The sequence below is a fragment of the Apis florea genome, unplaced genomic scaffold (genome assembly GCF_048593485.1).
Source record: "Apis florea isolate Af1SG1 unplaced genomic scaffold, ASM4859348v1 contig_3203_pilon, whole genome shotgun sequence".
Lineage (NCBI taxonomy): Eukaryota > Metazoa > Arthropoda > Insecta > Hymenoptera > Apidae > Apis > Apis florea.
In genome coordinates, this window is record NW_028256723.1 from 4149112 (window position 1) to 4175602 (window position 26491).

At 26.9% G+C, this 26491-nt stretch overlaps 1 protein-coding gene across 3 annotated transcripts; it reads left to right on the forward strand.

Annotated features, from left to right (window-relative positions):
- On the forward strand, positions 1-26251 carry skd (mediator complex subunit skuld). 3 transcript variants are annotated; one of them, XM_003693813.4, is made up of 17 exons: positions 1-213; positions 11332-11665; positions 13952-14120; positions 14248-14393; positions 14533-14962; positions 16239-16379; positions 17594-18164; positions 18249-18455; positions 18539-20251; positions 20329-20674; positions 20935-21230; positions 21446-21637; positions 21771-22115; positions 22454-22792; positions 23321-23605; positions 23987-24258; positions 24589-26251. In XM_003693813.4, exons 1-17 carry the CDS (start codon positions 145-147, stop codon positions 24719-24721), a joined length of 5988 nt encoding a protein of 1995 aa, XP_003693861.1. In that variant the 5' UTR covers positions 1-144; the 3' UTR covers positions 24722-26251. The 3 variants fall into 3 exon arrangements, with proteins under 3 accessions (XP_003693861.1, XP_012342210.1, XP_012342211.1); XM_012486756.3 differs by having other exon boundaries at positions 21804-22115; XM_012486757.3 differs by lacking the exon at positions 16239-16379 and having other exon boundaries at positions 12-213.
- Positions 26252-26491: the final 240 nt, after the last annotated feature.

Here is a 26491-nt window from a genome sequence, read left to right on the forward strand (position 1 = left end):
ATTTTACGGTCGCCATTGAGAAGTGAAAACCCTCCTAAATGTTCTCGAATAATAGCGGCCTCGCCGTGTGATTTTCGGGGCTGAGAGAGGCGCGCCGCCGCGAGAAGTGTTGCTAATGAGTGTACGGCGTACGATGGAGAAGCCATGACGCATCCGTCGCATCAAACAAACGGCGCTAGCCTGGAGGACTGCCACACGAATTTCTTCGCACTGGTGAGTGATCAGTGAGCCCACTCTTCGTAAGAGTCGGAGCACATATCTACTCTGTGTTTGGAGATTCGGAAGAACGAGACTTTGGCTTCACAGGACGGAAACCAGTTGTCCAACGGCTGTTTAACGGTACCGTGTAATGTTGCGAGCAGAAGTCGTCCGGGTTAACCTATATATTGGAGTATTCCCGTGGGCAGTACTCGATCGTTCGTGTCGACGTCGGTGTTGTGTATCGCGGCACTCCCCTCCCCTCCCTTCCATTACTGTGTATATAATATATATATATGTGTGTATACATACATATACGTACATAGTTGCATGTACATATGCCTATATATACATCTATATATGTACATATGTACATACATAAGTAGTTATATATATGCGCAAGCGTGTATGTGCGCGTCAGTGGGATTTGAAGTTTATGCGACCCAATGTCATGCCTGATTCATGTCGGCCCTGAGTTTTCCACTCGTGAAAGAATTAAGGAGGTTGCAGCAGGGCTGTCCGAAGACTGTTGCATGTATCCTTTGGTTATCGCAGTGAATATTGTTAATTTGTTGTGCTGTGTAGTTGGTGTTCTATTAGTGATCTTTCGATAAACTTGTGGTCGAAAACGCGATCTTTTTACTACAGATAACAAGATCGTCTCTCGTAACATTCCTTTCGCCTTTCAACAAAGCCACAAAACTGTGTCAGACATTGTTTGCACCACTTGAAAGTCCTCGTCTGCTCTGGTCCGGCGAGTCTAGGAACTCCTTTTCGTTGAACTCAACGAACCTCAAACGTGCTTATGTGATACATACCAACCTATTGATGTATATGGATTCTTCGTATACTTCTACTTGTCTACAGGACGTTTCGAAAATAGGTGCTCCAATATCAGGAGTGTATATTGCTCCTTTTCCTTTTGTGAATAGAATAATTTTTGTGAAAATAGTTTTTTCTCAAATTACAACTGATTTGTTTTTTTAAAGTTCTTAAGAATACTTGACATATCTGTGAGATTGCGATTAAATGTTATTTTGGTGGTGATACGTGATTATATGTGATTAAACATATTCATATACGACGAAATTTGATTATATTTTATTCTTATATTGCCGATGATATATTTTACTTTGAGTTAAAAATGAAGATAGAATCAAGTTTTATATTTTTTATTGAAATATTTTCTTTCTTATGACATTCGAATCAAATTTAATTTTTTTTTAATATAATATATAATCATTATTATTACATTAAGATAATAAATTACATGTAAAAAACATGTAAATTACATGTAAATTACATTATTAAAAAATATTTTGCGTTTTAATAAATTTTTTTCTTTTCATTGATTTTTAATATAGTTATTTTTCAAACATATGGTAAAAGAATTTTCTATAATTCGTTTTTAAATTATGAATAGATATTAATAATAAAAATATTTTGAGTGTATAGATTGTATTAAACGACATAATATATAAATATATTTAAATATATTAGTATGATAATAATAATTTATATACATCGATAAAATTATTGAAAAATTCATAATATAAAAAAATATTTTTAATCTTCGTTTATGTTCGAGAAATTTCAAAATGCATAATATATTGAGTACTATATTGAATATGATGATATAATATATTAATTTAACGAATTACAAGTGAAAGAATAGCTAGTAATTTAACAAAACAAAACATCATTATAGTTAAAATATCTTCTTTTATTTGTAAGACTGGCAGTATACGTGTCTAAAGTTTAACCACCTATTTTAGAAACGGCCTGTATGCAAGGCCTCTAGGCTGTCTCTTCCTCTTTCTCTTTCCATTTTGACCATGCAGTATGCGCGCGACTCGTGTATACACATACTTATCGCGCGTATAACGGCGAGACAGACACATTTTTCTGTTACATTCGTAGCGCACCGCATTCCCATGAACAGTCGATCAAAACATCTACCTTTAAATGAGATTGTTAGCGTTCGTTTCATTTATTCTCTTCTTTTTTTTTATTCCGTTAAATTTATGGTCATGTTTTCGTAAATATAAATTGAAAAATCTTTTTGAAAATTATTTTAAGTAATTTTTCATCTAAAATATCATCAAAATAACACATATGAAAAAATCGCGATAAGAAATATCCAGACAAAATCTAAAAAAATTGAGATTCAAAAAACATTAACATTTCGGTCATAATTTCGATTATTTTTATATTCTTTTTTACATTTCACCATACGTTTTTATTGAGTTGCATTAAAATTCGAGGAAGTTTAATGTCGTGTCAATTCTCTCTGTCGGTTGCAAGAACTATGCTTTCGTTTTGACTCCCCTCGTAGCTTTCCCCGATGAAATTCGTTTACTTCTAACGACAGTTCGTCGCCCTCCACTGTTCCGCATGAATTCGATTTAAGAAATTATTACGAAATTTTTTCAAACAACTTCGTAACGTGATTTCGAAGTACAGTATATTCACGCAGTATTTTTATCAATATTACGAAATATCATGATATCGTCATTGTGATATCGTTGAATTTTTAATTATTTTTACAAAGTTTAAAAAGTCTTTAGATATTAAATACATTATAAATTATTAAATTATTAAATATATTTTAATTGAAAAATTAGTTTATTATTTTTGTAAAATAGAATTTATTTAATGTATTTAAGATTTATCAAAAATTACGTAAATATTTCGAATAATGTAGTATATATAATATTTTGTTTGGAGAAATTTTGAGATGTTTCAAACAAAATAACTTTAAGATGACTTTTGTATATATACAATTTTATAATTTGGAATCATAGTAAAATTTGAACTGCAACGGTCAGATAGGAGCAATGCTCGGGACAGTGGTTCTCAATCAAAAATATATAGAAGCGCGTTCGTCTATTATCTAAAGAGATTACTCGAATGTACAATGCAATTAATCTGAATCATTGATAAGCATTGATTTTATCAAAATATATATTAAAACATAGTTGTATTTATTAGATTATATTTATTTAATAATTTTATTTGCTTTATTCCATAAAAATTGTACTTATTAATAATTTTTAAATAAAATAAATACTTTTTTTTGTTACACAAATAAAATGTGTATGTTACTTGAAGAGTCATTAATACAGATTATAATACAGATTATAACTTCTGTATTAATAAAATAACAAGAGCGTGAATTTACTTCTTCGTTGACATTAAAACGGCTAAAATACATACACAATACATAGTCAATACAATAATCAATTTGCTTTTTAATATTTTAATTACTATTAATTAATTAAAATTCAAATAGTTACAAAAGATTGATTTATTTGAATAAATTATAAATTTATTAAAAAATATTATTTATATATAATAAATTATTACTAAATTATTTTTTTTTCAATATTCAATGGAAAGTACAATAGAATATATACTTTTTATATGAATATTAGTAAAAAAAACTAAAATATATTTAAAATTCGTTAAGAAACGTCAATAATTTTAAGATATATTGGAAATAATTGTAATTAAAGATAAATTTTTAAAAACAAAAATAGATTCAAGTATGATAAATTTATTTCGTGTATATTAGTATTTTAAAAAGAAACTTTTAAATGTGATTGAATAAAAGTAGACAAATACAAATTATTTTATATTTAACATATATTTAATTGTGTCAAAATTTTTCATTACCGTTATAAATCGCACGATAAGAAAAAAAATCAATAATTTCTCAATTATGATTGATAATTAATTGAAAATATTAAAAAAATACTTGTTAATTGTTATTTTTTAATTTTAATCTAATTTAATCTTTATTTACATCACTTTGAAACAAGAAATAAATGAAAATGATAATTTTCATATCGATAATTTATTACAAAAAATAAAGGAAAATCTTAAAATCTATCTTTGTTAACACAAATTTTCTGATAACCGTAAAATCTTCATCTGCCATCAAATCAAAATAATTAGAATTTTTAATTCTGAATTAATATTATGAATTGCTACAACAATTTGAGTTAGATTTAGATTAGATTATTTGATAATATTATCACTTAAAATGCAGAATATAATTACAATGAAATATATTAAAATTAACATTTGTTTTGTAAAAAAAATTTTAAATAATTTGTAATCTTAATTGGCAATTGTATCATATTTATATAATATTTATATATTATTTTCAAGTAAAATTTTATTATTTGTTTGTTAAAATTTTTTTTTATTTATTTATTTAGCTATATTCTTCACCTCTATCGTAAAATTTTTGTTTTCATAATTTAGGTATTGGAAAGGTTAAATAACTAAATTGTTGTGGATCATTTATAACTCAACAAAACCAATTGAAAGTTAACATTAGAACTCCAGAAGTGATTATTATAACTGTTCTTATTATTATTACTATTATTTTTTTTTTATTTTTAAATATTCTGAATTAAATAAATAATTTAAAATTTACTGTTCATACACGCACGTACTAGTTTATTATATTAAGATATAATGTACAAATTTTATATATGATCGGTGAACTTTAATTGCATCAAATTTTATTCATTTAAAAATGAGGGTTCGAAAAATAAGGGGGAAAAAAACGGTATTCCGAAGTCAGCACGAAACAAAAGTGGCGAGCTCAAAATCGGGCGATGTGTAAACTCTCTTGTAGTCTTAACACGTGACGTCTTCGCGGTGCAAGGCTTTCACCTAGGCTGGTCAAGCCCCCTTCGGCTTCTCCTGTTTCTCTCCACGGAGCACCAGTTTCAGCATAATCTAGCCGAGTGACTTCGTCGACGAAGAAGCCGCGTGCCTCGCGTATCTCGCTCGAGAAATCACCAGAACGGACTGATATATAATAGAGCAGTGTTTCCCAACATTTTTGGAATATATTCCTTTGTTATAATAGTTAAATAACCTGTCATTCCTATCTTTTCTTAAAATTATATAAAAGTACATATTTAAATAGGATAAAATAAATATAATATTTCATTTCTACGAGTGAATCACATAAGATCTATTAAGTATGTACATGTTAAATATTGGAAATCTATTCCAGCAAGTATGAAATATTTAATTATCTATTAATATATAATCGATAAAAAAGCGATAAATTTTTAATATTTTTTTAATATTCATTATCACTATAGATTATAATAGAATTTATTATTAGATAATTATATTGAAATAAATAAATGTTGAAAATTTTTATTATAAAATTTTTTATATAAATAAATAATTATTTGTAATTTCCTAAAATTCACTTGACGGCCTTTCCTCAGAGGTCACAAGTTGGGAAACACTGAAATAGAGAATAGCCAGTGACTCTCTAATTCTTCTCTGAACGTGAACAGTTTTTCTTGTTTGATTTTATTCAGAAACTGCAAAATAAAATGAATGTAAATGAACAGTTAAATATAATTGAAATATTGCATTTAATTAATTTTTGATTTATATTTATTATAGATTACAAACAGTTTTTTTTAATTTTTAAACAATTATTTATGAGTCATCATAATATAAATAATATAAAATAATGAATGATTGAATGAAATATTGATCTCGGAATTCATAGTATTAAGTATTTTTTACATATATTATAAAATTAAATTCAAAATAATATGCTGTATTTGAAATGAATAAAAAAATGTAGAAATAGAAAAAGAAAACAAATTATACATATTATCAATTCTTTTAAAAAATTATAACAAAAAAATGAGCGAAAAAAGAATAACAAGGATGATAGTGCAATTCGCATAGAACTTGTTGGTTAACTTGTCAATGAGACAAGTTTAATTAAATATTTAACAGACTTACATACTAATTTTAAAAACATACTTGTATTGTATAAAACAAATCAATATTAGATTATGATATTTATCTATATTGTTTTTTTTTTGTAATAGAAAATAAGTTAAATATTTAAAGTACGATTTAAAAAATTTTAAATTACAATGTAATATTGTATTTAATTAATTTAGATATATTTAAGTTTAATATAAATTCCTATATATTATCTATTTCAAAATTAATTCGCCATTTATCAATAAATAAATATATGAAAATTATAAATAACAAATGAAAAAAAAATAATAAAAAAATAGAAGAAATAGAGATATTAAATCGTGATAAGAAAAATACATCGAATAGAATCTCAATGAAAGGAATCTCATATTTTTAATATAGAAATTATTATCTAAATTTAAATAGTGGAATACATAATTTTTTATGAAGAAACATAAATTAATATAATAACAAAAATTAGAATAAGTCTTTTGATGATAAAAGTATATAGCATAGCTTTAAAATGTTTTATTTTATTTTTATATTTTGTTTAATTAATAAATAATTATTATTTCTTTTTTTTATACATATAATAAAGTCAATTATTCTAATATGTAATGTACATATTTTATCTACTTTTTATCACAATATGTTTTATACAATCACAACGAATTAGACATATATGAAATATTCTATAATGAATCCATGAAAGTTAAAAAAGTTAAATGTTTGTTTTAGTTTTAATAAAATAAAAATTGATAATTGATAAATTGACAAAATGCTTGATAACTTTTGCTACAAATAGTCAGATAAAAGTAAGTCTGTATTTTTTTTTTCTTTTTTCTTTTTTTTTTTTTTTTTTTTTAAGATTTTTTTTTATTTGTCCTATATGTATATATTATAAGAAGATATAGACTTTTCTTTAAGAAAAATTAGTTTCGGATTCTTTAATTTTGTATACTTATCTTTATTTTGGTTGAAAAAATTATAATGAATAATTGATAATCAAAAATCATAATGCATATAATTATGAATATATATGAATGCATATTTAATATTATCTTTGATGACACTCACAATCAACATTCAAAAAAAATTTATTCTAAAATGAGTATAAAATATCGATAAAAAATTATTCAATAATATTTTATTTAAAAAATTGATATTTTTATATTTAAAAAAAATTAGTAACGAGTATTTTTGAATAATATTTATAAATCTTCATAAATTTTATTTTTTTTTAAGATTTTAATATTAATAAATATTATTTATAATCTTAAAAAAATTAAAATATTAAAAAAATAATTATATATATCATTATTAAAATAGTAATACTGCTTTATTGTAAAAAAGAAAGAATACAACTGTATTATAAAAAGAAAGAATTCTTAAAATAATAAGATTCAAATAAAATTGAAAGAATTGACGCAGGAAGTACGATTTCATAGGAAAAAGAAAGACGAACGTCAGTGGCATCGTAGAGGCGTATATCCACTTTCGAGTGGCTTGTACGCAAGAGAATTCCGCTTCGTTACGCACGTGAATGTAATGTTCGTGCTGCTTTAACGGCAAGCGTATAAGGAGGGCAGTAAATGGGAATTTACAGCTGTAGCTGCGTTCTATGCGCACCAAAACATTCTCTGTTGCTATAAAAATAAGATTGTATAATTTCTTCTATATCTTCATTGATATTCGGCATTATTCCTCTTACTACACGATCAATAATTCGATATGCTACTGTGTATTTTTGACTCGAAGTATGTGGATTGCGATCGGTTGCATTGGAAATTATAATCGACGAAGGCTATATTAGTAAATTGTGATTGTTTATCGTTCCATACGTTGTTTTACGAATTTTAATATTTTAATGAATCAAATAAAATTAAAATCAAGTATTATAAATTATCAATGTTTAAAGATATTCTGACGATGCAATGAAACATTAAAATATCTTTGATATAAGATCATTTTTAACCGGTTTTTAGATGCATTACTTAACAGTAAAAGATGAGAATTATTGAAAATCATTTTTATCTTTTGAAAGATAAATTTCATTTATTTTTATTCATTTAGATATCATTTTTAAATGTAAATATTTAAAATTTCATACAAAATTTCAATTTTTTTTAAATTATTATATATAAGAAAAAATACAATTAATTATATAGCTTATCAAATCTATAAAAATACAAAATTATTAAAATTTTAATACATAAATATTTCATTTTTAAGTATATTGAATTAATTGATTAAAATAATATAGTTATATTGAATTAAAATAATATAATATTAATATAAATTTAAATGGATTATCAGTATTATATTATACATTATTTTAAAAGTTTACAACAATAATAAAGAAAAATTAGACTAATTCTTTAACAAAATTTTTTTTAAACAAATATAATTATTTATTTTAGATTTAAATAAATTCTAATAAAAAAAAATAATTAAAAAATTTTTTTTAAAAAGTAAAAGAAAAAATCAAAAAGGGAAAAGAGGCTCTGAAATGATACCGTGGGAGAAAAGGAATACGAATAGAGGCGCGTATGGCAGAATGGAACGAGGGAATGTGGCAGACTCGCGAGTTGAATCCACGCGGGCGGCCTTGCACGTCGCCTTGCTTGTATTGATCAGTAAGCTTGACAGCCCCGTAGCGTTACGATGGGCGCCTTTGCTTACGGATTATTTCGTCGCGTCGACACGATAGGCGCCACTGCGCGCTCTTAACTTCGAATCGATCTTTTTTTAATATTTTTTCTTTAAAACATAATAAAATCATATCTATACATATAAGAAAATATCATTTATATCGTTATTATATTTATGTTATTATAAAATATATTGAAGTATTAATATTGAAATTAATTGAAATTAATTTAATACTATACATCAATGTCAATGCAAGACATTATTACTATTATTATTATTATTATTATTATTATTATTATTATTATTATTATTATTATTATTAAAATGAAAAATTTGAGAATTACAACATATTTTTTTTAAATTTTTTCATACAACATCAAACATATTTCATAAGAATAATTTTTTTAATAATTGATGTATTATTCCTTCATTTACAATTTTAAACATATATTTCTTATATGTTTAATATCATATATATGTAACTTGAATAACTATATTATTCAAGAAAACTAAATTGAAAACTCAATGTATTCATAAATTTTTTTAATTAGTGTTTATGAAATTATGTTTGATTTGTATATGCAACAAAACATTTTAAATTTTAAATATAAAATAAAAAAATAATTTTTATAAAACTGATACACAATATTATCGATAATAATAAGTTTAATAAACAATTATTAAACTTATATCTTATTTAAAATCATAATAAGTTTCCACTCTTATTTGAATTATTCTGATTATGTCAGCTGACAATATGACGTAAGAAAAGGCGCGCATTTCATTGGTTGAGAAGCGCGCGACCTGCTTGCGACTGCGCGTGCCTTTATCATTTCGTCGTGGCGCCACGATAAAAAGACATGTTTACGATCTTCGCAATTTATATAAATACATTGTACTAAGTAATGATAAAATTTTGTGAAAAATTTTTTTTCGTTCTGTGTTGATATAATTATATATCAAAAATGATGATATATAATTATCAAATAAATAATAATGATCTAAAATTGATAATTTTTAAATAAATTAAATTTTATCAAAACATAATATCCAATTAATACTTTCAAATAATAGTTAATAATAATAAAATACAAAAGATTTATAAATTGTAATCTTTTAAATATGTCAATTGTGTATTTTAACAATTACAATAATATTAATCCATCTGGTAATTTTTAATGCATGAAATAAAAAGAAAATGTTACTTACAAGCTATATTTAAATTATAATATTTAAATAAATTTTAAATAATGAATAATATTTTAAATGTAAATAAAATTATAATAAATATATATATAAAATTATTTCAATATAAAATAATTTAATATGTAAAACAGTTATATAATTATTTTTGTTGCTGAATATAATTAATTTATAAATATTATGCATGTCCCAATTATAATGATATATTTTAAATATATACAATTAACTGTGTAAAGTGGATATCAGTAATTTACAAAAACATCAACTAGTCATGTATATGTAAGTCAATAAAAAGTAAAAGAATCAGGTGTGTTAGTTATCGGATCAGGGTGAATGAACTCTGACTAACAATGATAAGACATTTTATTTTAAATATCGACCTTGGATATAATTAGATTTTAATTAATGTATTATTTATCATTTTTTTTTGTTCCTCATCAGACCATACAAGTTCATTAATATTTTCGGAAAATTTCATACAAATTTAATATAGAGAGTTATACATTTGATTATGAATATTTATATGAATATTTATGCTTTATTCATTATTTTCATTTTTTACCTAATATCCTTTAATAGATGATTTGGTATAATTTCATTATTATTATTTTCTATATTTGCAATATATTTTTAAATTCTTATTCAATGTGTATTTATATGTATACATTAAAGGAGAATCTTATTGTTCACGGTTAAATCAACGATTTGTTACGTTGCGTGACAAATGGAAATAGAATGCGGCGAAAGTTCAAGGACCGACCTTTCTCAACAGTCAACCAATGTTCCGATACATTCCCTATAATCTCTAACTTATCTCCGCTAATTGGGGAAATTTGCGCAAGTGTCATATTATTCACATGAATTACATATTTAATTATAATTAATATATAAATAACAATTGTTAATATGTATCTAATGATAACAATATTTTAATTATTTTAATATTTATAATCAAAAATATTAATTTAAAATATATTTTTCACTATAAATATTTATTTTATTTAATAAATTTTATTACATATAAATACTCAATATAAAACAATTTAATGATATAAAAATTTCAATAAATCCATTTTTGTTCAATATTCGACGCAATAAAAAGAGATATTTCTTTTTCGTAACTAGATTATATTTTAATAAATCAATAATTTTAATTTTTTAATTACAAATAGTAAATATATATTCATTTCTAAGTAATATAATTTGATGTACAACTTTGATAAACAACATTGATCGATGCAGTATGAAAACACTTATGATATTCATCTCGTGCATTCTTTTTTTTTATTAAAATTTATAATTAAAACATCTTGTTCAATTTATATTGAATATAACTTTCATTATTCTTATTGCAAACAAATATATCCAAAAAAAATTCATAAAATCAATCAAAGAAATCGAATACGATCAAAATGATCTGTAACGAGATAGTAGTAAGATAAATTTTATATGAAAAAAAATTAGTTGAAATTAAATAAAGACGACTAACAGATGATTTCATTATCGTTTTATTGATAGACGGACCTCTGCGGTATTAAATGGAAGAAGCTCGTGTGGGGCGAAGTAGCCGGCGATTTCGGGGGTACTCCCCTCGAGGACCCGGTGTTGTCGAGCTTCTCGCGGTGCCTCGCGGGTGACATTCTCTGCGTGTGGCGGCGGGTCGCCGCTACGCCGGCCACCTCCGGCCCGGCAACCGCCTCGGCAACCGGAGCTGGCATCTTCGACCTGGGCATCGCACCCTCGCCCGCACCGCCACCCCTCTCCCTTACCGCCGCCAAGGAACTCTGGATTTTCTGGTATGGCGAGGAACCTGATCTCTCTGGTCTCGTGTCACCGGAACTCATCGCGTGTGGTGAGTAATGAAGCTCCTATGTATTATGTACCCTCCTATGGATAACTTCGATTCTCAATAGACACAGAGATTGGATGTTTATCGTTCCATAGACTCTATGTATATAAATAATTAATGATAAAACAAGGTGTTAATAAGTTAACTTAAAAACAATATTTTTCTCGCAAGGGTATTAGCTTAAATTGAGAACATAATTTAATATTTTATTCTTTAATGATTCGATATTAAATGACGTAATAAATAAATTTCGTATTTTAAATATTCTTCGTTAGATTCTATATCTTGTGATATACAATGGAGAATTGCAATTTCAAAAATTTTCTGGAATTATTGCAATATGGTATGAATAAATAATATGGATAAATCGGATTTATTCGTAACAAAAACGTAGATATTTCTATTTTCTTTATTGAAGTAGATTATAATCTATAATTAAAAATTTTAATAAAAAATAAATTTATATACAACAAAAGTGTGTCTAAACGACTATATAATTCTACGTTCATCTAATTTTTAATCAGATTGTGTTAAAAGATATAACATTGATATGATATTTTATAACAGTAAAACATAAAAAGAGAATTTTCAAATCAAAATAAAATATTGATAAAAAAAAATAGAAAACATTTATTTTTAATAGATAAAATTTTATTATTTCAAAATTTAATGAAAAAATATTGCTTAAAAATAATGAATATTCATTATGAAACAAAGTGAAAAAATATCTTCACTTATTTTATTTCTAATTAATATTAATCTCAAGAATATTAATATGTATGTTTTTTTTTTTTACATATGTATTCTTTACATGTATTTATTTTTAAATTATTCTAAGATTTGAATAGTATTGAATACTAGAGATTCAATTTAAAAAATGAAAAAATATAAATATATTTGTTACGGAAAATAAAATAGTGATTAAATAGTTTTATGAAAGACAATTGTATTTCAAAAGCAGTATATCGCGAATTCTAGTGGACATTATTATAGGAAATCCCGTATGCTTTTGTTTCGAAGAAAGAAGGTGTGCAAAGCGAGCGAAGCGGTAATGTTGGCTAGACCGTGTTTCTCTGCATAGGGTCGCTGAACCATGTACTTGTCTGCAACTCAGTGCGATGCAACGCAAGGTTCCATTATTGTATATCGCAAGGAGTACACCAATTGCGGAACGAACTGATAAACCGTTAGTCTTGGATGAATTCAATCTTCGAGTATCATGGACCAAAAAACTTCAGAAAACGTATATGTTGTATTAAAGATTTGAATGAATCATTGATAAACATAAAATATAGAGAAAAATACATTCTTAATAATTAATATCTTTATAATATATTATATAAATATGATGAGAAATTTGAAAAAAGTTTGTTTTATAAAAATTACCAACAATAAAATCATTTCTTTTAAATTAGTTAAGAACAATTATAATTTTATTGATTAATATTGAATTTAATGTTATAAAATATACAATTTTTAAAATTAGATTATTTTTTTTCTTATTTATATTATTTTTAAATTTGTAAAGATTTTAAGATAAAAATTACTTTATAATTTGTATAAAAATTATATTGCAAGATGATACGTAATTTGTATTATTATTATAATTTTAATTCGTTTTAGAAAGTGAAAGAGAATATACCTTCACAATCACATTTACAGAATTGATGTTCATGAAGCGTAAAGTTCATTACTATTTCACGAGTAAAGTAAAAATATGTTAAGACGCGAAACATTAGATCTATCATATAAAAATAAAAATACAACTATAAAAAGAAAACAATTTGATTTTAGTTTATCAACATAAAATTCTAGAATTTTATTTTCTTGGTCAACTCTCTTTTGTCTTCCATGAATTGCCCAGTGTCGACGTGACTCGCTGTAATTTTATACGAATTGCATTACTTTCACAGTGGAATCAGCCGTTTCTTTCCGCCAGTAAGAATTGTAGATCATAGAGGAAAGTAGATCACAGAAAAATAATAAAATGTATTTGTTTCTAAAACAAAATTTCGCTATCTATGAAAAAAAAATTGCGATGAATTATATATTTAATTTTTTTAAGAATCTTAATTATATATAAACACATAATTATTATAAGAAATATGCATATAAGAATATTTAATAATATTTTTTAATTGTTATAGAGATAGATATTCAACAATCGATATATATATATATATCAATTATATTAAAAATCTTTAAATATTATATAAAATAATAAGAATTATTACATTATAATAAATAAGATTAATTGTTTTATAATATAAACACTTATTATTATTGCAGAAAGTGAGCAAGGTTCTTGGGAAAGTGGATTATCATACGAGTGCCGGTCACTTCTTTTCAAAGCTTTGCATAACTTGATTGAACGGTGCTTACTATCTCGTGATTTTGTTCGCCTAGGAAAGTGGTTCGTACAACCTTATGATGGATTCGAAAAACACCGTTGCAGTAGGTATGTTCTTATATTATTATTAGTAGTATCTTTTATTATATTAAAATGAATAATCTGCTACTATTATTAAATAATTAAATATTAACTTCCTTATAAAATCTAATTTAAATAATTTTACTATTTACAGTAGTCACTTGTCATTCTCATTTGCATTCTTTGTGCATGGAGAAAGCACTGTATGTGCAAGTGTGGATGTTAGGCAGCATCCTGCTGTACGACATCTTACAAGGACTTGCTTACAGCGTACCCAAACTTCCCAATCTGGTGTTAAAGGTAGATATATATAATAAATTACTTAACTCAATATAATTAATATATAATTAATATAAATTATTATTTTGTAATATATAATTAATATAAATTATGATTAGATATATATAATTATTTGATGTATTTATTAATTCTATTGCAGTGATTCTAGCTCCTTATGGACTAGCAGGCACATTAATTGGTCCAGTGGGACGTATAGATAGTCAACTTCTTGAAGAATGGAAACATTTTTATCCAATCAATAGCAGTAATATAGAAGCAGGACTTCCACCTCTAGTAGAAGTACTTGTTGGTGGTGTCCGTATGCGTTATCCTTCTTGTTATGTCCTGGTCACAGATATGGATGATAGTCCACCTGATACTCCTCTTTCTCCACCAAGTAGTCCTGCTAGTTGTGAACATCCTCTCTTGAGTCAGCAGGAATTACGAGCAGCTACAGAATTACCAGAACGTGTATGGGCAGAATGTACTTTGAATTCACCAATTTCTGCTTCCAAGACAGAATCTTCCACAGAACTTGGAACCTGGACCTTTGTTGATCCAACACAAAAGTCTTCCTGTATCTGTTCAAAGTAAGTAATTTCCATGATATTTTAAATTAATGAATTTAAATTTTCTACTGCATTGTAAAACTACTATGTTTCACAATTTTATTTATAATTTAAGAAATTAAAAATTTTTTAAAAATTTCATTCAAAAAATGAAATTTATCTCAGAAATTTCATTAAATAGTATTAAAATTTAATTGTAAGTGTTATATCGACGCAATATAATTAAAAATTACAATGCGGTAACAGTAATTATAATAATAATAACTTTTATTCAATATTCGTAATATTATATAAAAGTATATGTAAAGAATGCATTTATGAAATTATTGTTAGATTTTTAACTATTATTTTCTTTGCATATTTATTATATGTAGCAATAAACATATACTTCTTTTGACTGCATTCTATGTTTATCTCATAATATTTAAAATAGTATAATGTTCGTAATGTTATTGATTCTGTCTGCATGTTTTAGCACAATTTATAAAATGTAGATTATTTAAAATATTACAATATAGATAGTTTTTTTAATGGCTGCTGCAATATATGCATGTAAATTTAGTTCTTGAGAATGGCTAAAATGCAATTATTTCTTTAAATTAGTACTCTTTATGACAATAAAACTATCCTATATCAAAAAGTTTAGTAAAGAATATTATAAATTTTTTATTTTTTTTAAATTATAAAGTTTATATAATATTATAATAAAGGTAAATAATAATAAATAGAAATCGAAATATTAAATATTAAAATAAAAATTACAAGGACTATAAAATAATAAATATGAAGCTAAAAATACTATCACTGCTAAGATTTTATTTATTTTCTTCGTATTTTAAATAAATAATTAAAAGTATATATTATAACTCTAAAGTAAAAAAATATGCATATTTTGAAAAAATTCTAAAAAAAATATTATATATATTATTACATCAGATGTAGGTTTGAAAAATTGTAAAAATAATTAAAATTGATATTAGATTACAGTAATACTTTGTATTTTGATCACAGGTACTGTAACTTGTAAGGAGAGTTTGTGCTAGAAATGAATAAAGGATAAAGTGAGATAATATTATTTATGTTTTACTTAGATAACTCCATTAAAAGATTTATTTGATAGTTTTGTTTACAATGATATGACTAAGAAATGATGATGATAGCAATGGTCAATTTGGAGAACAAAATACCAATCAGAATGCAAGACATTACTGTATCTATTTTTGCTCCATATATTGCTGTCCAATAAATAATACAAATAAAAATATAAAAAACAAGATATTAAATACATCGGTTGCAGGTCTGCCAACCCCGGGGGTTGGAAGAGCCTGGCCTCCTCTCAGGTTCAGAGGGATAAAGGTGGACGGAGGGTCGTACCGTTTCATCGACGCTCTACCACCCAGTGGGATGCTTGTCCCTCTGTCCCTGCTAATGCCCCCAGGTGGGTAATTTCTGCCCCGATATCAATGAGAAAATCATTTTTTTTTTTCATATCTTAATTAATCACCTCAATAATGCAAATATCGTTTGATCGTTATAATACCATAACGTCATCTTTTAATTCACATTGCTTATGAAAGCTCCGCTACTTATTTAATCAGGAGTAACTAAACCTAATTGCACGAATAATGCATTAATCAATATTATTGTATAATGTTTTCTTTTTGTATGTGGGAAGTCTCATTTCTGGAAAAATTATAAATATTAATTGTGATAAAATGTAAACAAGAAAAATCATTTATTATAATTATATGTTATAATAATTAACGTACAAGATATATTATATATTACAAATCTTACATTTAATATTATTAAAAAGAAATAATGTACACATTTTGTACATACACATTTAATATACACATTTTGTATAAAAAGCTATTACATATATATTTATAAATATTATAGTAAGTATTTATACAAAATTGGTAAATCAATATATATTATATATATCATATTATATAAATATTAAATAAATAATATAAATAGCGCTGAGGTATATTATAAAATTTAAAAACCTTACAAGTATATTTCTCTTAAATAAAATTAATTTTTTTATTTCTTATTTCATGTATTACTATGCAATTAATTTCCATTTTTAATATTGTATAAAAGATTATAATAATTTAATACAGAAAAATATATTTTTATAAAATATTATTTAAATATTTATGTTTTATTTTTCTTTTTGGAATTTTGCTTTTTTTATTTCGGGTAATTATTGTTAAAGGATGCTTTGCATGTGTGTTGTTGTTAAAGGATGCTTTGCAGTATTGTTCACAACTTCAGCATGATTTTTGTATTTATTATATTTCTCTTGCTATATTCATTATATTAATATTATAATTGAATTTATAATTTTATTTTTGATTATATTTAAAAATACTTTTTAACAATTTCTAATTATAAAATATAGATAAATATATTAAGTTTTATATTTTTTTATAATAATTTTTAATGGAATGATTATAATTTATTATAATAATAAAATTTTGTTATTTATTTTAAAAAATTCATCATTTTTTATTTTGCATGAATCAGCTTTTATCAACATTACTTATAAATCATTAAATTTAAAATATTAAATATATTATTAATCTTTATATAACATTTATCTTCTAAAAGAATCTTAATTTATGTGTTCCTTAATTGGAATAGGTCTGTATTGAACAGAACAGAAGCGCCAAGTACACCACCAGGCGGACCTCCTTCTTATTCAAGAGGACCACCAACAGGAGGAGATTGTCTACCAGTTCCATCTGTTGGCTCACCAGGATCTCCTGCACCTTCACCTCTTCCAACTCCACATTCCGAGCCAGCATCGGTTCCACCAGCAGAACCGACAATGCCTACACTCAGTCCTCAACCACCACCAAGTCATGCAAACACTGCCCCACCACTAACTCCTTCTCAAGGCCCAAAATCAACTTCCTCTGCATGCAATAATCAAGTACATAGTCCAGCTCCTCCTGGACCAACATTAAAACGACCAGTCCTAGCTTCTAGAGAATGTGAGGAGATTTATTTAGAAAACGAACAGTCATTACGTTGGCTCTATGATTATTCAACACAAGAAGCATGGCTCAATCATCCTGTAAAACGTTTTAAGGAGTCTAATAACAGTCCAGTTAATGTGCAGAATAGTACATTATATCCACCAATGAATTCTCAAATTCCTCAATCTCAAACACCCAAAATAGAAATTAAACAAGAACCAAATGTTAATGTTGTAAGTGATTTTTTTCATTTATATAATATATGTAATATTATTTTACACTATAAATTATAAATTATATTTATAAATGTTCGATAGGGAGATTGCATTGGGAGAAGAACAGATCCGTATGAGTTTGATGCAGCAGGTGAAGAAAACGGTACAAGCGTTGATGGACTTCGACGGCAAAGAGATGATCCTTCTAAACCAGGATCCTTATTTACTAGCGAAGGTCTTCAAGCGTCTTATAAAGATTTAGACCAAATTTTTGATAATTCTGATCCAGATACTTCCAGTGACGAAACTGTAAGTTTTGGTTTTTCTTTTTTTTTCTTTTTATTATTTAATAATTTTTATAATTAAAATAAATTATATAATACTTCTTATAGAATTTAAATCAGCTTCAAGTACAAACTCCACCAGAATCAAATAGATCTGGTGGAATACATGAAGAAACCAGAGTAGATGCCAATAACAGACATAGTAATAGAGGAGTAGGTGTGTTACGACCAGAAGAACTTTCTAAAATGTTTCCAACACCACCATCCTTAGAGCATAATCCAGTTGCTTCTCCTTGTCAATTGAATGACTCTTTAATGGACCAGACGGAACTTTCTGTACCTCAACGACCACTTAGGCATCTGCCTGATATATATCCGAACATGGGATCTCCTCAAGAAGAGCCAATCGATGATTGGTCTTACGTGTTCAAACCTGCGCCCATCTGTAAGATGGTTGGTTCTTCCAAATATGCTCCACTCACAAATCTGCCCAGCCAATCTTTACCTCCTGTTACACTGCCATCGCACTGCGTATATAGACCTTCTTGGCAGTGCAATCCTACTTCCAATAACCCAGATAAACCAGTTCCACCAACTAGACCTGGTTCAGTCCAACAACAACCTTGTCCTCCAAGTCCAGCACCATTGGGAGCACCATATCGTTCAGCAACTATTTCCGGAAGACCACCACCGCCACCATATGATCAACCGAGTCCTGCCACATCTACTACTTCATCGTATCTAAACAAAAATTTGAATAGCATCGAAGCGGATACACCAGGTCCTACTCGTGCACCAGAATCGAACTCTCTCATAGTGAACATCCTTTTAGGTGACACTGTGCTTAATATCTTCCGTGATCATAATTTCGATAGTTGCAGTCTCTGTGTATGCAATGCAGGTCCAAAAGTTGTTGGTAATATTAAAGGTGCAGATGCTGGTGTGTATCTTACACACTCATGGTCAAGTGGAGCTTTATTTCAAGATGATGATCAGATCAGATGTAGTTGTGGTTTTAGTGCAGTTGTAAATCGACGATTGGCTCATCAAGCTGGTTTGTTCTATGAAGATGAAATGGAAATCACTGGCATTGCAGAAGATCCAGCGGAAAAGAAAAAAGCGTCTTTGGTTGCTGTAGCCTGTGGAGGGGGTAAACCATCAGAAGGTTTAGATGTGATACCACCTAGTGTGTTAGAATTGCTTAGAGAACAGTGCCTGATCATACAGAGTTCTGCAAGTAGTCTTTACAGAGCATCGAGGATTTACGCTACAATGAAGAGTTATCCAATGCTCACGCCTACCGTAAATATGTTGGAGTTTAATGATGGAAACGAAGTTTCGCTAGCAGCTCTTGATCAGGGTAAAATTAATGGTACGCACAATGAAAGGACTAATCGTATAATTGGAGTGCATCGATGGGTGTTTCTTAGAGCAAAAGGTCCTCAATGCAGTGGTGATATTGTGCGAATGATGAGAGCTTTACAACCGTTATTACAAGATGCAGTACAAAAAAAATGTACCACTCGAATGTGGGAAGCACCATATACTGTCGCAGGTCCTTTAACTTGGAGACAATTTCATCGTTTAGCTGGTCGTGGAACAGATGATCGTTGTGAACCTCAACCAATACCTGCACTAGTTGTTGGATATGATCGAGATTGGCTATCTTTGTCACCTTATGCTTTAAGTTACTGGGAAAAATTGCTACTGGAACCATATGCTGGACCGAGAGATGTTGCCTATGTAGTGGTAGCACCTGATAGCGATTGTGTTGTTAACAAAGTAAAATCATTTTTCCGTGAATTATCAACTACATATGAAGTAAGTAAATAGATTTTATGTAATATATTTTTATTTTTATTTTTATTTTAGATTATAAAATTGTAATTTTTTATCAGATTTGTCGGCTAGGAAGACATACACCTATTTCAAAAGCATTGCGTGATGGTATTCTTCGAGTTGGAAAATCGTCTGTACAGAAACAAATCAAGCAGCCAATAGACGATTGGTTTAAACTTTTAGGAGAGAACCAATTAGGAGAATTGTTAAGATTATATGCCCAAGTCTGTAATCATCGATTAGCTCCATATTTAACACAAGTTATTCAAGATCGAAGTTTATTAGATCCTGGAGATTCACAATCTAATAAGCAACAACAGCAACAACAGCCACAAACAACTATTCCCGTTACTGATACAATGCCAGCTACGCCCGATGTATTGTCAAGTAAACCTGAATCTATTGGTATGTTTTAATACTTTTCTTGATCATTTTTGAATTTCATTACACAATATATCATATATATATTCATTGAAATATATCTTTAAAGAACAATTCTAGAAATCAAAACAAATACAAAATTGTAAAGATATAAGAATCTCCATAAATATATTAACATCCTTTATATATGAATAATACCACTAAACTTTTCTTTTAATTGAAATATATTATTAAAGTTTAAAGTATTTATAAAAAAAAATTATATAAAATTTGTAAATTTTTAGAAGGAGAAAATCCTAGAAGTGAAACCCCATCATCAAATACAACAAATACTAATTCTAATACTGGTAATACAACACCAACTTCACAAACTGCCACAGTACACACTAATACTACATCGGGTCCAGATGAAGAGGAAGTTGAGCCTCCAGCTATAGTCGTTTATTTAGTAGAACCTTTCTCATTGGGAGGTCCTGAAGATCCTGATCGTCGAAGACTTGCTATTTTAGCTTTATTACGTGCATATTCGACTGCAATTAATAGCATGCCTGAAAACATTAGATCTAATATAAATGTTCAGGTAAGATTAAATTATAATTTTTCTTATATTTTATTAAATAATTTAATCGATTGATTTAAAAAGAGATAAAGGATAAATAAAAATTAGATTTATACATTACAAAAAATCAATATTTAATCTAATATATATATATATATTTTAATATGTAATGATGTATTGCATATAATTAAATAACTAATTGTAAATAATTAATTTGTAATTTATGTTTTCTTCAGATAATATCCTTGGAAAGTATAATGGAGTTAGGACGAGCTAGGGAAAGGCGCAAAATACAAGATGAAATGAGAGCTTTAGCATTAAATGTATTTCTACAAGGTCGTCGATTATTAAATCATAATTCCACAGTAAAAAGTCTCACTGGATTCGGTACTGCTGCGGCAGCAGATCTTTTCCTTAAAAGTAAAGATGTAAGATCCTATTTTGTATCTCTTGTGTTTAATTGTGTCAATTTTTTAAAATAAATCAATTGTGTTGCCCGTGTGCCTATTAAAATGATAAAAATAGTAAAAGATAAACAGGCCATGACTCGATCATTTTCAGTCTTATAGTAATACTCTTGCAACTATACATCAGGAACGAAACAGAACCCCGTACCGGTTATACTCACCAGCCTACGTCCTGGCACCTCTACGAGCGAAAAGTGAAGCACCAGAGTCTTTTGGCATTGCTGGACCAGAAGAGTGTGCAGTTCTGTATCTCAGTTACTGTCTAAGCGAAGATCAATCCTGGCTACTTGCGGTTGCGACCGATGATCGTGGTGAAATATTCGAAACAGCTACTATCAATATTGATATACCCAATAGGAAAAGAAGAAAACGCGCCTCAGCCAGACGAATTGGATTACAAAAATTGATGGATTTTATATTAAGTGTAATGTCTCAAGGTGTAAGTAATTTATATATAACATAAAAAAATTAAATAAATTTTTTATATTTAATTCTTATTTTGTGTTTATAAAACATTTATGGTTGTATACTATAATTCTAGTCAGTAAGTTTAATGAGAAATATTCAAATATTTTTAAATATATTTAAAAAATAATAAATTCATTTAATAGAAAAATAAAATCATTTAATATTTAGTTATTTTAAAATATCAAAAAAGTAATAAAAATATAATTAATGATAAGAAACAAGAAATAGTAATAATAAATTATTATATTTAATATTTAAATAATTGTAAATATTTTATTAAAATAAATACTTTTACATTTATTCATTTAGGTACAACCTTGGAGATTAGTAGTAGGTCGTGTAGGCCGTATTGGACATGGTGAACTAAAAGGTTGGAGTTGGTTATTGTCGAGAAAAGCGCTTCTTAAAGCTTCTAAACATCTTAAAGAAATATGTGGTCAATGCAGCCTTTTATATCCGTCAGCAGCACCTTGTGTGCTCAGCGCTTGTTTAGTTTCCCTTGAACCAGATTCAACTCTCAGGCTTATGGCTGATCAGTTTACACCTGATGAAAGATTTAGTCAAGCATCAGTAAACTGCCAATTGTCTACACCACAAGATGTTACGTGTACTCATATTCTCGTCTTTCCTACATCTGCTACCACACAGGTAATTTTTTGTTTAAATTTTATTTCAAAATATAAATAAAATATTAACAAAAACTATTTGAAAAATTCATTAATAAGAATCATTTGAATATTCATTAAAAGTAAAATATATAGAATTATTTTTTTTTATTAAAAAAAACATTTTTTCAAAACATTAATTATTTTATTAATTTAATAATAGAATTCTTTCATGAATTTATTAAAAAAAAATTTTTATTTTCAATTTATCCTTCTTTGGAAATTATATTCTATATAATTCTAAATAAAGTATATTTTACATCATATCTTGTACATTCTAATATAAATTAATAGTTGAATAGATATATTTAGGAAAAATAAAATTTTTTTTTATAAATTAAAAAATAAATATATTTTTAAAAATTAATATATTTATTAAAAATTATTTTTAATAAAATTTCAATAAAATTCTCTTTATTCAATGTTTATGATATTATATTATAAATATATGATAAATATCTATGATAAATATGATAAATATCTAAAAATGATAATTTTTTTTTTACTATAGTCGTCACAGACTGCATTTCAAGAGCAGCATATTAATGGACCAGAATTAGGAGATGATGAACTATTTTCTGCATTAAATGATGATATGCCAGAAGGTATGGAAGGCATGGGAGATTTCAACGATATTTTCAATGTATGGCCAGAAGCTGGTGCTGGTGGAGGGCAAAGTCCTGGAGGCAGTCCACATCGTCCTGAAGGATCTCCAATGGGTGGAGATGGTGGTGGTTCAGGTTTAGGCAATCATGATGGACCTGGTAGTCCATTTCCATGTAGTAACACACCAAGAGTAAGTTAAATATATAAGTATAATTATTTAAATTTCAGAAATTAAATATAGTTTAAAAGATTCAATTCATTTCTATTTTAATTCTTGATGTTAATAAATATAATTATACTTATGAATATTACTAATATTACTAACTTATGAATATTGTTGAATATTACATAATTTTTATATTAAATATTTTATATCATGATTATTTTTTATAAAATTTTATATTATAAAAAATAATTTTTTCATAAAGAAATTAAATAAGATAATAAAATTTTTACTAATACTTTAACTAAAACTTTAATTGAATTAAATATAACAAAATAAATGTTTTAATTATCATAATTATTATTTATATGTAAAATTAAGAAAAAAAAATTAATTTACATTTGATAGATGGCAGTTGCTGAACAAGCAGAAGAAGTAGGAACGCTATTACAACAACCTCTTGCTCTTGGTTATTTGGTATCTACTGCACCAACTGGACGAATGCCACCATGGTTTTGGTCAGCTTGTCCCCATCTAGAGGGAGTTTGCCCAGTATTTTTGAAGAATGCCTTACACTTGCATAGTCCAGCAATTCAACAGAATAGTGATGATCTGTTACAACAACAAAGTGCACTCACTGCTCATCCATTAGATTCACAGTATACCACCGATGTGCTCAGGTTAATATTATTGCTTTCATTGATTATATATTTTTTCTTTTAATTATTAAAGTTTTTTATTAATAAAAATATTATTATAATTAATAATTTAAATATTTTGAAAATAACTTTTAATTATATCAAAGACATTAAATCAAAAAATTTTATTATAGTATTTCAAGATTTTATTTAATATTTAATTTAGTAACTTACAATTTATGATATATATATATATTTTTTATTAAAATTTAGTTTAAAATATAATATATTCGTATTATATCAACAATCTATATCTTTGCTAAATTCTTCATAATATATTTACTAATTATTATTACTAATATGTATTTTCAGATATGTACTGGAGGGATATAATGCCCTATCATGGCTCGCAGTGGATGCGAATACGAAAGATCGTCTATCCTGCTTGCCAGTGCACGTACAAGCGCTCATGCAGCTCTACCATGCAGCAGCAGCTCTCGTCTGACCCACACCCTCTCCCTTCGTAGTGCAGTATGTGCACCTCTTTCATGCACTTCTTAACCATACCGTCACTTGGGGCTTTACGAGAGCAACTGGTTTCCTACGTCCGTCTTCAACTGTTTTTTAGAGACTTTGAGATTCTTCTGGATAACTGGGAGAACGATCTTTCGACCATTAGTCGAACCTCCAATGCGAAACTGACTTTTTTTTGTACTCGATTCTTTTTTAAATTAATGCGATAATACATCGTAATTGTAGCGTAAACTTGATGATTATCAATGCACAGTAATTCTTTTTAACATTTTTCTATTCGTGTAATTCGATATCCGAAAAAAAAATAAATAGAATGTATTTTATGTTTTTCAATAATCGCGATAAACGAAAATAAGATAACACGAAATATTATGATGACCGTATATTGCCGTATACCAAATGGAATCTAATGAATGGAAGGTAGAATTTTATGTGTGCGAGAGATTGATAGAACGAATGAACTTATAAGAGAACGAAAGAGAGTGAATAAAAGAAAGTGTGAAAGAGAGGAAAGAAGGGAGAACGAGTGCGCGTGTATAAATGGAAGAATAGAGGAAACAAAAGAGAACGCGCCATAAGAAGTTAAACAATTGCCTCTCTGTCGGTAGATAGTTCAATTACAAATCAGAATCTCTAGAAAATTACATAACCAAAACGTTTTTAATTGTAAATTGAATTTTGTACAAAGCTTTTATTATTAATAACGACGAAGTAATATAAATAATATTACGTTGTTTTTTAATTTTATATAGATGATATAAATGAAAAAAAGAAGAACGGAAAGGGAGGCGATACTTCTTTTTTACAAGTAAAATGCCTCGTACAAGCCCCTGGTGTGAGATAAGTACGACAATTATACATATATTATATTATATTATGCTCGCGCGGCACTGGGTCACTGTTATCATGTTTCCTGGACCCATTAGCGCAATTTTTCGATGCTGTTTGACAAATTTTATTCAAATTAGGTGACCTCTATATATTATACATACATTAATAGTGTAAAATATTGTTTTTAAATAATTTATGAAGTGAGAAACATCGCCGAGATATTAGATAATTGAAAATGAGCGAAAAAAGAGCAAGAATAAAAGAAAATGAGAGAAGGGCACAGAGAGGTTTGTTCCCTGAAATTTAGAAAAAAAAAATGATTTCATAAACAAATAAATGAGCGCGCAAACAAAGCGAAAAAGATATATAAGAAATAAATAAAAAGACAAGAGAAGAGAATACAGGGCGCGTCTGAATGGAAGCCAATGGTGGCTAATTGCGTCAGTCGCATAGTACAAATATGACTTGTACATAGCAATCCCTAATCCTCTCCCCCTTATAAAGTTAATTGGTTAATTTACTCACACACCACACTCACACTGTATCTATAGTATTTATTATCTGGGTAGAACATCATTATTGGGATTATTATTATTAATTATTATTATTATTATTACCATTACCATTATTATATTAATATTACGAAATACAGTTTTATGTGTATATATAATTACATACCTCATTTCACACAAAATATGTGTGTATCTTACAGCTTTGATGTTGCAAGCATAATAGAAATGGTATAATATCTTTATTTCTGCAAAACTTATTATTAATGTAAAATTAATCATATATCATATCACTTAAAGAAAAAAATCTTAATATGTACAGAAAAAGAAAATATAAACTGCTGTAAATTAATGATAATAGATCAAATCATTACAGAATAACTTTCTTTTTTCTTTTTTAA

Excerpts from the sequence above, each read along its gene's own strand:
- skd (XM_003693813.4), top strand. The coding sequence starts at position 145 with ATGACGCATCCGTCGCATCAAACAAACGGCGCTAGCCTGGAGGACTGC. Across the intron at positions 20,675-20,934 it reads AAGTAAACCTGAATCTATTG|AAGGAGAAAATCCTAGAAGT; the intron begins GTATGTTTTAAT and ends GTAAATTTTTAG. Across the intron at positions 23,606-23,986 it reads CATGTAGTAACACACCAAGA|ATGGCAGTTGCTGAACAAGC; the intron begins GTAAGTTAAATA and ends TACATTTGATAG.